Below are 12,599 nucleotides of genomic sequence, written 5' to 3'. Positions count from 1 at the left end.
GCGTCAGGGTGGAAGGCCTGGCCTGTGTCACTCCTTGTCTGCTTAGGGGTCCTTCTAGTAGTTAAAGTCATGACCGTGCCCCCCAGGCCATCCCTTTTACAAATCAGAGACCCAGATGTGTTCAGTTGCTCAGTCGTGTCTGACTCTTTCGGACCCCTTTGACTGTAGCCTGCCAGGCTCCTCTGTCCAGGGAGTTTTCCAGACAAGAATACTGGAATGGGCTGCCATTTCCTCCTCCAAGGGATCTTCCCAACCCAGGGATCAAACCCGGGTCTCTTGCATCTCCTGCACTGGCAGGCAGATTCTTTACCACTGAGCCAGCAGGGAAGCCCAGGGACCCAGATAAAGAGTAACAAAAAGTTAAATAGCAAATACTGTGATGTTCGGCAATGTTCTAACCCATCTACACATATTACATGTTCAATCTTTGTATTAGCATCTCCAATTTACAGACAGGAAAACCAAGGCAGAGAGAGGCTAGTTAACTTGCTAGAGGTCAACCAGTTTAGAAGTAAGAGACCTGGCCTTGGAATCCAGGCAACTGGGTTTTACAAATTACTCTATAATCTAGCAGAAACTTCATCTGTCTGTCATGTTACCCAGTTTTTCCTCTTGAGCTGTTCTCCTCTAAACATACCTCATTTTCTCTATATCCCATAAAATCCAATTCTGTAGCTTTGATCTGAGTAGCAGAGTAGAACAAAACTGTTCACCTCCCCGTTTTAAGACACTAATATTGCTCAAGATTACATTATATTCAAGAACAATCATGTGATACTACTGGTTCATAATGTGTTTAACCAGGAACCACAAGTACTTTCCCAGATTGCCCCAGTTAAAAAGTGTTTCCTCCTGTGTCTGCGCAGTTAGCATTTTTGATGCAGCAGCAGAATCATTACTCAGGGTGTTGATTTTACCCCTTTGTCCTGAGGCAACCATCATGGAAGTCTCATCTTCCAAAGACCTCTGGGTCATCTCCACAGAGCTAAGATTCCAAACTAGAAAAGCTCCCCTAGGAAGGGTGGGGCAAGAAGGCTGAATAGCATCCTAGAGACACACACTTACGTAAAAACACTGGGAACTTGATCAAGTTTCTTAACCTAGGAAATATTCAGCATTCTCCTATATAAAATGTGAATAATAATAACTACCCCATAGAGACATGAGGATCAAAGTTAAAGGAGAAGGTAGACATTAATCTGTCTGCACAATGCCTGGCACACAGGAAGGACTGGTGAGCAGGCAGTGAGTGGCTCTTGGTGTAAATCCTTGGCCCTGGGGAAGCAACCCCTAGATAATCCAGCGATCATGTCCCAACTTCTCACCTGAAACTGCCTTGCTTCCCCACCAGGACCAGATACATAACCTGTGGGGCTCAGTGCAACAGGAAAACATGGTGGCCTTTGTTGAAAACGTGCTAAGAATTTTAACACAGCAACAGCAGAACATCAAACCAAGGGCAGGGCACTTTTAGCCCTCTGAGGATCTTGTGTAAAAGGGGCCCACTGTATAGTGTTCTGCTACTAACACTGCCACTGTAAGAAAGTCCTTCACCTTGGTGCCTTCAAACAACACATATTAGTTATCTTCAATTCTGGAGGCCAGAAGTCTGACGGAGGTCTCACTGGGCTGAAGTCAAAGTGTCAGCAGAACTGCATTCCTTTCTGGAAGTTCCAGGTGATAACCTGTTAGACACTGTCCTTGCCTTTTTCAGTATCTATAGGTTTCCACCATTTACAGCTCTTTTCCATCTTCAAAGCCAGCAGTGTCTGGCTGAGTTCTTCTCACAATGCCATCGCTCTGGCTTTCTCTTCCACATTTAAGTGCTTTGGGATTACTCTGGGCTCGTCCAGATAATTCAGGATGATCTTCTTATTCTAAAGCCAACTGATTAGCCACCTCAATTCCATCTGCAACCTTAATTCTCCTTTACATATACCATGTTCAAAGGTTCCAGAGATCAGGACGTGGACACCCTTGGGAGGCCATTACCTGCCTACCATCCATGCTGCTCATGAAGCCAGTCCTCCTGAACCCCAAAGTTCAGAGATCTCAGAGGTCTGTCTAGCAGCTGCAGCATGAAGACCCTGTGACCCTCCAATCTGTACACACAGATCTGGTGGCCATACTCATAGTGGTAACACCGCAAACACCCACAGCCATCTTGGATGGACCCTAACCTGCTCCCAGGAGGATCCAGAGCCCCGGCTCCAAGCTGCATTCTTTCCCTGCTGTAATCCCGCCCTGACTCTTTCCACTTCAATGTTCTTCTTTCCACAGAGTCTCCCCAGCTCAGGATCCACGACTCCTTTGGGGGCAGGTGTGCATGCTTCTGCCCCAGTTGCTCCCACTAGGGGCTGCACAAAATAGTCCAGTCCCCTTTACCAGCCCCTTGTTCCCTGGTGGCTCAGACGGTAAAGAATCTGCCTGCAGTGCTGGAGACCCAGGTTGGGTTGGTTCCAGTCCCTGGGTTGGAAAGGGAATGGCTCCCCACTCCAGTATTCCTGCCTGGAGAATTCCATGGACAGAGGAGCCTCTGGGCTACAGTTCACAGAGTAGCAAAAGAGTCAAACACAATTTAGCAACTAAACCACCACCACCAGCAAGGAAGGGGTGAATCCCAAATTACAGCTGGGACTTGTGACTGGTACCTAAAGTGGGGCCAGTCTTGTGGGACTTATGAGCCCTGAACTTATGGGATCTGAAACTAACTCTGGTAGGTAGCATCTAAAGCTAATTGAATTGTAGGAACACCCAGCTGGTGTCACAGAATTGGTCGATACAGGGAAAAAAAACCCTCACATCTGGTGTCAAAGTGTCAAGAGTAGGAGAGTAAAGTGTGCATCTCCTACTTACTCTAGAAGGTTACTGTGAGACATCAAAGAGTTAATGTAAATAAAATGTGAAATGCTTCCCTGAAAACATGGCTCATTCTATATAAATGTTTGGCAGTGTAATTTGAAATAGGATGACAATAAAAATATTGAAAAGATGTTTCTAAAATTAGTTAAATGGGATAAGCAAGCAATGACCTTGTTACAAGGCAGTGATGTTTTCATGGAAATTAACAGACAAAGAGAGGCACTGTTTTACCTAAGCATGTGCTTGTTTCGAGCGGTCCACCAACAGCTCTCTAATCCTGGGTGTGTGTCTGGCACAGCAGCTGAAGTAGAGCTAGAAAGAGCCTTCCAAGTCCATGTGCAAAGAGAAACCACCGTCCTTAGAGCCTCTGCAGGAGCCCCTGCTGAGAGCACGAAGGCTCAGCTCTGCCTTTTATCAGAGATTCTGTTTTACTGGCTATAAAAAGGGGTTGACAGAAGTCGCCTTGCCCACAGGGGAGGTGTGGAAGCTCCATAAACTGTAAAGTTCTGTGCAGAGGAAAGGTCTTTCCATTATGATTACTGCTTCTCTCCAGTGGCTCAGGAGGAAATCACAGAATTCAGCTCACCTGGAGTCCTTCAGAGACATCCCCCTCCGGCCCCCGCCCATGAACCTGCCACCACCTTCTTAGCAAACTTCAGGCTGGGCTGCCTTTTCTGTATGCACTTCTTTCAGAGCAGGCTTTCCAGGGAGCCCTGAACAAGGCCTCGTCTCTCCACCCAGCAACTCCTGCTTCTCTCCCATGGAAACAGGAAGGACTGGTGTGCACGGCGCCTCTCTCAGGGAAGGGTGGAAGGGCTGCCGTGTCAGTCAGCTCTCAGCATGCCTCCTGCACAGTCAAGGCCAGCCCAGCTGTGGGCTCGGGTCAAAGGACTGGATTTGGCTTCTGGATACATCGGATCAAGCCTCAGCTCAGTCACTCATCCAACTGTGTGATGTCAGCCAGAACTCTTACTCTTTCTGTTCCTCAGCTACTTCGACTCTGAAGGGGACTGTGCCAGCTGCCTGCCCACCTTCATACAGGTTGGTGTGGTCCACATGGGAAGCAAATCTCAACCGGTCAAGCCCATGTAAACACCAGTCATCATTACAGCCACGCTGCAGTCAGCAAAATCTACTGTTTCCCCTTATTTGGGGAAAAATGTGTATTGAGTTGTGCCTGAGTCCATAGCTTCTGTGCTGGCCAAGATCATGGCTGAGGCCTCTGCAGAGTCCTGCGTGTGTGTGCTAAGTCACTTCAGTCACGTCCAACTCTTTGCGACCCTATAGACTGTAGCCCACCAGGTTCCTCTGTCCACAGGATTCTCCAGGCATGAGCACTGGAGTGGGCTGCCATGCCCTCCTCCAGGGGATCTTCCTGACCCAGGGGTTGAACCCGTGTCTCCTGCATTGCAGGTGGATTCTTTACCCACCAAGCCATCTGGGAAGCCCCCAAGTATTCTTTAAATGAACATATACTCTTCTTTCCCCATGTAGATCCTTAGATGGTGTTTCATCCCTAGAGACCAGCCAGGTTCACTTGGGCCAAGAAAAACCATACCTAACTACAGGGCATACAGCAAATGTTCAATAAATGTCTGTGAAACTGAACTGAACTCTCCTTCCCAAAGAACACAGACTCCAAACCCAGAAGCAAGATCTTTCTTAAAAACTCCAGACACAAGCTAACTGTGGTTTGCAGCTTTAAGAAAATTTTAAAAATAAGTAGGAAGAGAGGAAGAGAAGGTGCGGAGGGGGGAGCTCTCAAAAGTTAATGAGATTTTCTCAGCTGTGGTACGTGCCCACATTTTTAATAATTAGGAGTAATAAAAATTCTAACTGAACCTTAAAGGAACATCTTTTGTAACAAAGAGAGAAGTCAAGACAGACTTCTTTGTCGGGTGTAATGACTTGTTAGCCTTGGAAGATGGATGTACTTTAAGAAACTAATTTACAGAAAAAAATAATTGTTCATAAAAATGCAACTAATTGGGTTAAAATGACTTATTAACAGGAGTGCCAGATGATTCTTGTGCCCTTAAGGATTAAATTCGGTTATTAATCCTCAAAATTTCTTATTTCTTTCTAATGGAAGAAAGCCTTCTCCCTGCTTAGCGGATGGAGACACTGAGGCTGGAGGAGGAGAGTGAGAGTGACTTGCTCGGTGCAGGCCGAGGCGGGAGGACCCTAAGCTAAAGCTGGGAAGAGATCAGGAGTCGGGACACCCAGTCCTGGCTCTGTCCCCAGCACCACCGGGACCCCGCCTCCCCGCGGGCCGGTCGACAAGGGCCCGGCTGCTGACTCTGCTCACCCACTGGGTCTGAGGTCAGGCAGGGGCCGGTCGAGGGGGAGGCGGTCACTGAGGTAGGCGTTGTAGCCGTAGTACTGGAACTGCTTCAGGGCCACACGCCGGCCTTCGGGGCTGAGCTCCTGGCCCCAGTGTGCAAACAGAGAGGAGTCTGTGAAGGGCTCAGCCTCTGCCTCCTCAGGTTTGGCGGGGGCTTCTGGAGAAAGAAGGGATAAGGAGACAGTGGGTCAGAGTACACTCCTGCATATGCCATGACAACCCCTTACCCTTCCTCACCATTGCTTTGGATAAAACGATCTTAGTTAGCCCCAACTCTGGGGGTGAGGGGGAATAGAATCGTCATGCTCCCCTGAGTTCATTTATCCTTCCATACATCCATTCATCCAGCCAACAACCACTAACACAATGGATATAGAAATGCACCCAGCAGAGTCTGAGGGGGAGCCAATGGACGTGATCCTGATGCCCCATGGCTTTATGTCAGAACCTCCTCCTTTCCCAGTCTGCCTTCTCATGAGAGATGCCGGTCCCAGCCCTTGAATGGGGTTTCTGCTTCTCTTTCCCCAGATCACACCCCTATTCTCTGTTAGTCCTAAACTGTCCCACACCAGGATCCCCAAGCTGAGTGCCTGCTCCCTTGCCCAGTTCTTGCCAGTCCACTCTCTCTCCACTGTCTGATCCTGCTGAGAGCTTCCTGGCTGCACCCTATGACATTCACCTAACTGCTAGGACCCTCGGCCAGATTGCCTTCTATTGCTTCAGGCTCTGACCACCAGGATAGGGGCTCGTTGGCACAGCAGATAGACAGACCATCCCGAAACCTCCACACAATCTGGACACTGTTCATTGGATCTCTGGTAGATTTTCTAGGGGCAATGCTCACACCAGATGAAGAGAATTCATGGTTCTCCTAGAAATTTCCAAGAAAATGGAGGGGGTATTATTACCTATAAGAGCAGAGGCTTGGGTTTATATAGACACAGATTCAAACAAATCCCTGCCCCACTATTCATTGGCGACATGACCATAAGCAAACACTCAACCTCTTGTTGCCTTGATTTTCCCACCTGTAATGTGGGACCCCACTCCAGTACTCTTGTCTGGAAAATTCCATGGACTGAAGAGCCCGGAAGGCTACAGTCCATGGGGTTGCAAAGAGTCGGACACGACTGAGCGACTTCAAGTCAAGTCAAGTCAATGTGGGGATATTAATAATAATACCTCCCCTCATTCCTGAGATATGTGAGGATTACATGCAATAATGTCCATGAAACGCTTGTTTCAGAGTAAGTGCACAATAAATGGGACTCAGGGTTGCTATAGCAAGGGCAGCCTGGTGGGTCAAGTGCCTCTTTTACAGGGTTAGTGAGTAAGTCTTGCCAGGACACAGGCTGACTGGTCAGGACTATGGAACTCATTCCAAGGGACAGGTAGTCAGGCCCACCATTTAAGGTCAGCAATCAGAGAAATTGGACAGGGATGCTAAGGCCACTGGACTGGCCTTTCATGTTCATAAACATGATGTAAGTAAGAGATGGAGCCTGGAATGAGACAGGGACCAGGAGGAAGCAGAAGAGGGTTCAGAACAGGAGAGGCAGGCTTAGGACACTTGCCAAAGTCCCTTCAGCTGTCTACATGGAGCCAGTAGATGCAAACCCACTTATGTCAGGTAACTTAAAGGCACAGTCTAGAGACGGGCAAAGGGCTAGGGCCCCTTGGTCTTCAAGGCTGGAGAGCTCAGCGCTGCATGCCACAGCACTTAGCACCACCTCCTCCGGACAGATTCTTGGAAGAGTCCATTTGGAAAGAGGAGGAGGCTTGAGAATAAGAGGGGACACTTCCAGCACCCAGGACACACCTGCCACAGAAGGGGTGCTCCTGGGGGGGAAGCCCCATCACTGGAGCTGCGCAAAGGATGACATGGGCAGAGGGGCTGTCACAGCAAATCAGACAGCGGACGAGTCTGCAAGCAGAGTGAGCACACCAGTGCCAGACACTGTGGTCAGGGAGACACCGAAACGCGTGCCCAGGGAGCTGGGTCTCGCAGGCGCTGGCTGAACATGTATAAGCACCTCTGCTTTTCGGGGGCCATGACCTGGGCACATACTCACACTGGAGGTCCATGTAACTCCTGGGATAACCATCACAGCTAGCACTTGCTGAGTGCTTACCATGAGTCAGGCTCTGCCATAAGCATTTTTCACATACCAACTAATTTCCCCCTACAGGGTGGGGACTGCCACTGTCACCATTCTAGAGATAGTGAACATGAGGCACACAGGGGATAAGAACCTTGACCTGGTTCACTTAGAAGGAAGTGAAGTAGCTAAGATGCAATCTGAGGCTGTCTGTGACCCAAGGTAGCGGTCCTAACCATTAGGCTTCACCGCCTCTACAGAGCAAAGGGCTGGATACAGGTGAATTCCAAAGACGAACACTGCCTGTCATCTCAGTTACCAATTTCCCTTAAGGATGCAGAAGTAAACTCAGATATATTAAACATATTAGGATATTTAAAGGAGTAAAATGCGAATTACGTGCGCATTTCTATGACAAAGCAAGAACTTCTGGGACTGTGGTGCTGCTCAAAGCTCCATCCCAGAGCTCAGGCTGCCCTTGGCCCCTCGACTTGGTGTGTTTGAAAGGAAATATAGGGCTCACCTGATCCTGAAGGTCCTTGTTATTTCTAAAAAGATGGATGGTTCATTCGTTTGAATTCAGGAGTAGTAAAAATCCAAATGAGTGAACCAACTGAATCATACATATAATATTTAACACAAATGGAGTTTTACTGCTCTCACATACCTAAACGGATATTATCAAGTAAAATCAGGTCATTTAATGAAAAAATTATGATTCACAATTAGACCGGTACTGCATAAAAATGGATTATAAACATATTAAAGTCCTGGATCCCAACACGTGCTTTGGCCTTTTTACTCAGTGTGGGTACAAAGGACAACAAATTTGATAGCAGTGGGTTCTGAATGATAAGTCAGGGGCAGGACAGGGAGAAGAGGAGGTATATTTGGTGAATTTCTGCCTGAGTCAAGCAGTGCTGGCTGATGTCTTTACCCAAGGTTATCTCTGTCGTGCTCAAGGCTGGATCCCATGAGGGCAGGAGGACATCTGTCTTGTTCCCTGCTGTATCTTTGGCTCCCAGCAGAGCATGTGGCTCTTACGAGGAGATCAGTCCATCATTTCAAAACAAATCAGTTAATAAGTACCCCATGGTGGTTAGTTACTAGACATGAGAAAACCAAAGATGAAGAAGTTGAAGGACTGATCTGAGGTCACCCAGTTTGTCAGGGGCCTTGAAGCTTTCCTCTACACTGTGAAGTGGCAAACTATGGTCTGAGGGCCAAATCCGGAGCCATCTTTTACATAAATAAAGCTTTATTGTAACACATGATATTCACTTGCTCTATATTTAGCTATATTGCTTTAGGACAACAAAGGCAGAGTATGACAGAGACCCATATGGCTTGAAAAGTGGAAAACATGTACTTTCTGGCCCTTTAAGAAAAAGTATGCTGACCCCTGCTTACACCTCACATTTGACACCTCTTAGGTAAAGAGGACTTGCCTCTGCTAATCCATTCATTTTGTTTCCTTAGGAGCACTGGCTGTAGAGACAGAATGTGTACTCCAGCTCTGCCATTTACCAGATTAGCTTAGCTGCACCTGAGTTCCTCATCTGGAAAGTGGAATGGGTACTAATAGTACCTTCTTCTTAGACTATTGGCAATGAGAAGGTCCATGTGAGAGCTTAGCATGGTGCCCAGCACATAATAAATATTAGCATGGGGGCGGCAGTGGCTAAGGACACACACAGCCCCACAGCCCGCCAGGGTGTTCCTCCACTGACACTTCTTGAGCTCAGATGAGGAAGATGAATAGCCCTGCCCTGAGGTCCCAGCTCTGGAAGATGCTGCTGCTGTGCAGCCCCAGATGAAGGGCGACAGAGTGGCCTCCCATTAACCAGTCCTAGACTCAACCCCCCACACTCTCCAGTAAGAAAGCAGACCTATAAGAAGGACCATGTCTGACACAGTTAGAGTGACAAAGAGGCCCCAGGGAAGTGCCTGGGCTGGGTCCTCCGCTGGGGTCTGGAGGTGTCCAGACACATCTGGTGAGGTGCAAGACCCACAGACATCTCTCACCCAATGATCAGGTGTCCCCAAGGGGCAGACATGGGCCATGGCCCCTGCTGGGGTTCACTCTTGACTCACGGAAGGGGTGACCTGAGAGATGTGTATATTCAGGGGGCTGAGTGACCCCCTGGGAGAGCTCATTCATGGCCCAAATGAGGAGAACACAAGGAACTCAGCCGGGTGGCTGAGCCAGTGTTTGGAGGGTTCACAGTACAGCACACAGGCTGTGGTACTAGCCCACTCCTCACTCAGCAATGTGCTCGTCTGTGTCCTAGGGAGAAGCAGGCTGAGAGGGAACACTGAAGGGCCATTTCACTAGACAGTCACACACAGGGCACAAGCGGCACCTGGGTAACGCCCGGGCTGGAGAGCTATTCCTCTGCCTCCCCTGACTCACTATGAACAACCATGTGCTGTGGGCAGGAGGGGGCCCCCAGTGGGGCCAGACTCATGGAGGACACTCATTGGAGACTCATTGGTTGAGGGAGGCAGTGCCATGTTCTGCCCCTCTCTGCTCATGACCTCCCATAGACAATGGTCCTTCTTGGCCCCTGGACAGATGGCTCTAACAGAGCCAAAACTAGAGAACAAGAACTGGAGCTGCCACGACCTCAGCAGGCCTGGGACGGCCAGTGAATGGGGAAGGAAGAACCACAACACAGACGGCAAGTCCAAAAGGCCCGAATGGCCATGTGATTTGGAAATAGTTTCTGAACCTTCAAGCACATATGCCAAGGTGCCTCTTGCCAGCCATCGCCAAAGGTTCTGTCCAAAGTGGCCAAGTGCCATTCAAAAATTATTTGAGGTCCAATAAGGAGGGGACTGCAGGCTAATCTTGGGTGTTTACTGCAAAACCTTGCCCCTGAAGCTGATCCCCTCATACACTGTACCCCAATTCCACTGCACTGGCCCTGCCCAGTGGTAAGACCAGGCCATCACAGTGGTCCCATGATGTAGGTGCTATCATTCCCATCACAGATGAGAGGAGACTGAAGCTCAGAGACAGGAATGAGCTTGATGCTGAAACTGTACTCCTGACCACAGTCCGGCCTCCGTGTCGTGGGAGAGACACACTGTCTGGCCTGAGGACTAGAGGCACTCCAGGCCCTGAGAGGCTGCTGAAGTTGGTCTGCACTGGTTCACAGCAGCTGTTAACCCACTGAAATACCTTCACAGCACTGGTAAACAGCTGCTTCCCTGAGGCCCTCCACGTGGCCCTCTTACCCCAGCTGCTCTGGCCCTTTTCTTGGAATGATCCAGATCTTTCTACCAGTCAGCAACTGAAAGGTGTATGCCTGCTCTGCCTCCCCACCCCAGCTGCTCCACACTGTGACCAGCATTTACATCAACTGGTTAGTGTCTGTGCCTTGCTGCTGCTGCTGCTGCTGCGTCGCTTCAGTCATGTCCGACTCTGTGCGACCCCATAGACGGCAGACCACCAGGCTCCCCCGTCCCTGGGATTCTCCAGGCAAGCTGTGCCTTGCTAGTTAAGTACAATTTGACTATTTCTTGCTCGAGCACTTCCTGGGAGGCCTCTGTGAAAAAGAAATGGGTTTCTGGAGACCTTTCACTCAGCTCATCCGTTCCCCATGTTAGTGCCCAGGCCTCATCACGCATGACCTGTTTTCCAGAAAGTTCTGTCAGTGATCACAGAAGGCATCCAGGAAATGCCACGATATGGTCCCAGAGATAGGCCCACAGAGCCTGACATGCAGCCCACTAATGAGAGCGGAGAATTGCAAATGCAGGTCCTGACAGCCTCCATGCTAATTCACAGAGACAGGAGGGAATTGGGGCAGGAAAGCAGCTTGCGAAGCTCCAAGCAATGAATGTACCCGAGGCTGCAGCTCTGAGCCTGAGCCCCAGCTCGCCAACCAGGCACAAGGAGGCCATCTGGAGACCCAGTCAAGGCCCGTGAGGCCTCTAAAGCCGCTGATGCTGAAAGCAGGAGGAATACCTGTGTGAGGAGGGCTGCTTCAGGGAGCAGCCCGAGTGAAGGCTCTCCCAGCTGCTTCTGCCTGTCTGGTCGGTGCCAAGACTGCACGATGGAGTAGAAAGAAAATGGGTCTTGGAGTGAAGCAGACATTACCATGATGGCCTGTCCTCTCTAGAACCACGTTCTTGGGGATCCCTGTCTTTTGAAGCTGAGCCATTTTGTCCACTCCCGCCACGCCCTTCAGTGGAAACTCTGAGGCTGGAGGAGCTGCAGAAAAGGCTGTAGCCCAGACCTCTCCCTGAGCCCGACTCTGCTCCTTGGACTTTAAGATGAATCTTAAAATAGCAACAGAAGGGGTCACATTGCACGATCGCTGCTGGAGGTCAAAGTGATTTGGGGCTGGAAAGCAGGACTGGCCAAGCGCTGCTGGGGGACAGACTGACCACCTGGGATAAGGCCCACTTCGCTAAGGACCAGTTAGCCAGGTGCTCAAGCTGGACTAGGTGCTCACTGGAAGTGGCAGCTCTGCTTCTGATCCCTCCATGTGGGCACTTTGGGGAATATTTCCCCAGCAAAGCAGTGGAGCCCTCTTGTTTGTTGTTTTTTTTTTTAATGGTTTTCCTCAGTTTCCTATATGCCCCTCTTCAAGGCAGAGTTAAGAAGACTTTGAGGGTGGGTGGCAAGAGGGCCTGCCTTCTGCCCTGCAGCCAGTCCTATAGCCTGCTATTTCGGTTTCTGCCCTCAGGCCATGCTCAGAGCTGAAGCTTTGGTGTTTGGTGGTGAGATCCAGAGTCCAGGGACAGGGAGGCAGGGAGGAAGCAGGCAGGCCAATGTCCCAGGTAATTGCCTGCTGTGTGCACTGGGGCCCTATGTCTAAAGGACATCTGAGGGACAGGCATAGACGGTCCTGTCACCTTGTCCTCCTCCCGGAGTGTCCTGGGGGCCCCTTCTCCCACTCTCCTAGGTCTGTTCTTCATTTTCTCTAGATTAGATCCACAGTCCAGCCCTTCAAGTCTGCATTTCCTTGGTTGTGGAACAGGAAGAGACTGCCAGGCTGGTGGGGGGAGCCGCTGTGAAGTCGGCTTTTGGAGGGATGAACTCTAAGCATGAAATAATGGAGCCAGCAGTGCTGAATATCCAGATAAGAATTCTTAAAGCAGTTTCCTTTCCTTCCACTCCTTTTATTTTTTTTTTAACAGCTTTATTAGGGTGTAATTTACATAAGATTCACCTGTTTCAAAAGTACAGTTAAGTGATTTCTAGAAAACTTTTCTTCCATTCTTGAGATGTCATGTTGTATGCTTTATTTGGGGTTAAAAAGAAAAGGGCTAATTGAATATCC

The 12,599-nt window shown here is 49.4% G+C and overlaps 1 protein-coding gene across 3 annotated transcripts in view; it reads right to left on the bottom strand.

Moving 5' to 3' along the window:
• Positions 1 to 12,599, bottom strand: part of GALNT18 (polypeptide N-acetylgalactosaminyltransferase 18) — a 361,090-nt gene that overhangs the window by 178,068 nt on the left and 170,423 nt on the right. For all 3 annotated transcript variants that reach the window (XM_055423366.2, XM_055423367.2, XM_055423365.2), the window contains exon 2: positions 5,171 to 5,363. In XM_055423366.2, the coding sequence (XP_055279341.1) occupies positions 5,171 to 5,363 (193 nt within the window). The remainder of the gene's footprint in view (positions 1 to 5,170; positions 5,364 to 12,599) is intronic.

Source organism: Moschus berezovskii, chromosome 14, assembly GCF_049115385.1.
Source record: "Moschus berezovskii isolate FMDL1 chromosome 14, NW_MosBer_1.0, whole genome shotgun sequence".
Classification (NCBI taxonomy): Eukaryota; Metazoa; Chordata; class Mammalia; order Artiodactyla; family Moschidae; genus Moschus; species Moschus berezovskii.
Note: the sequence above shows the minus strand (reverse complement) of the source record. Positions and strands in the feature narration are given on the sequence as shown.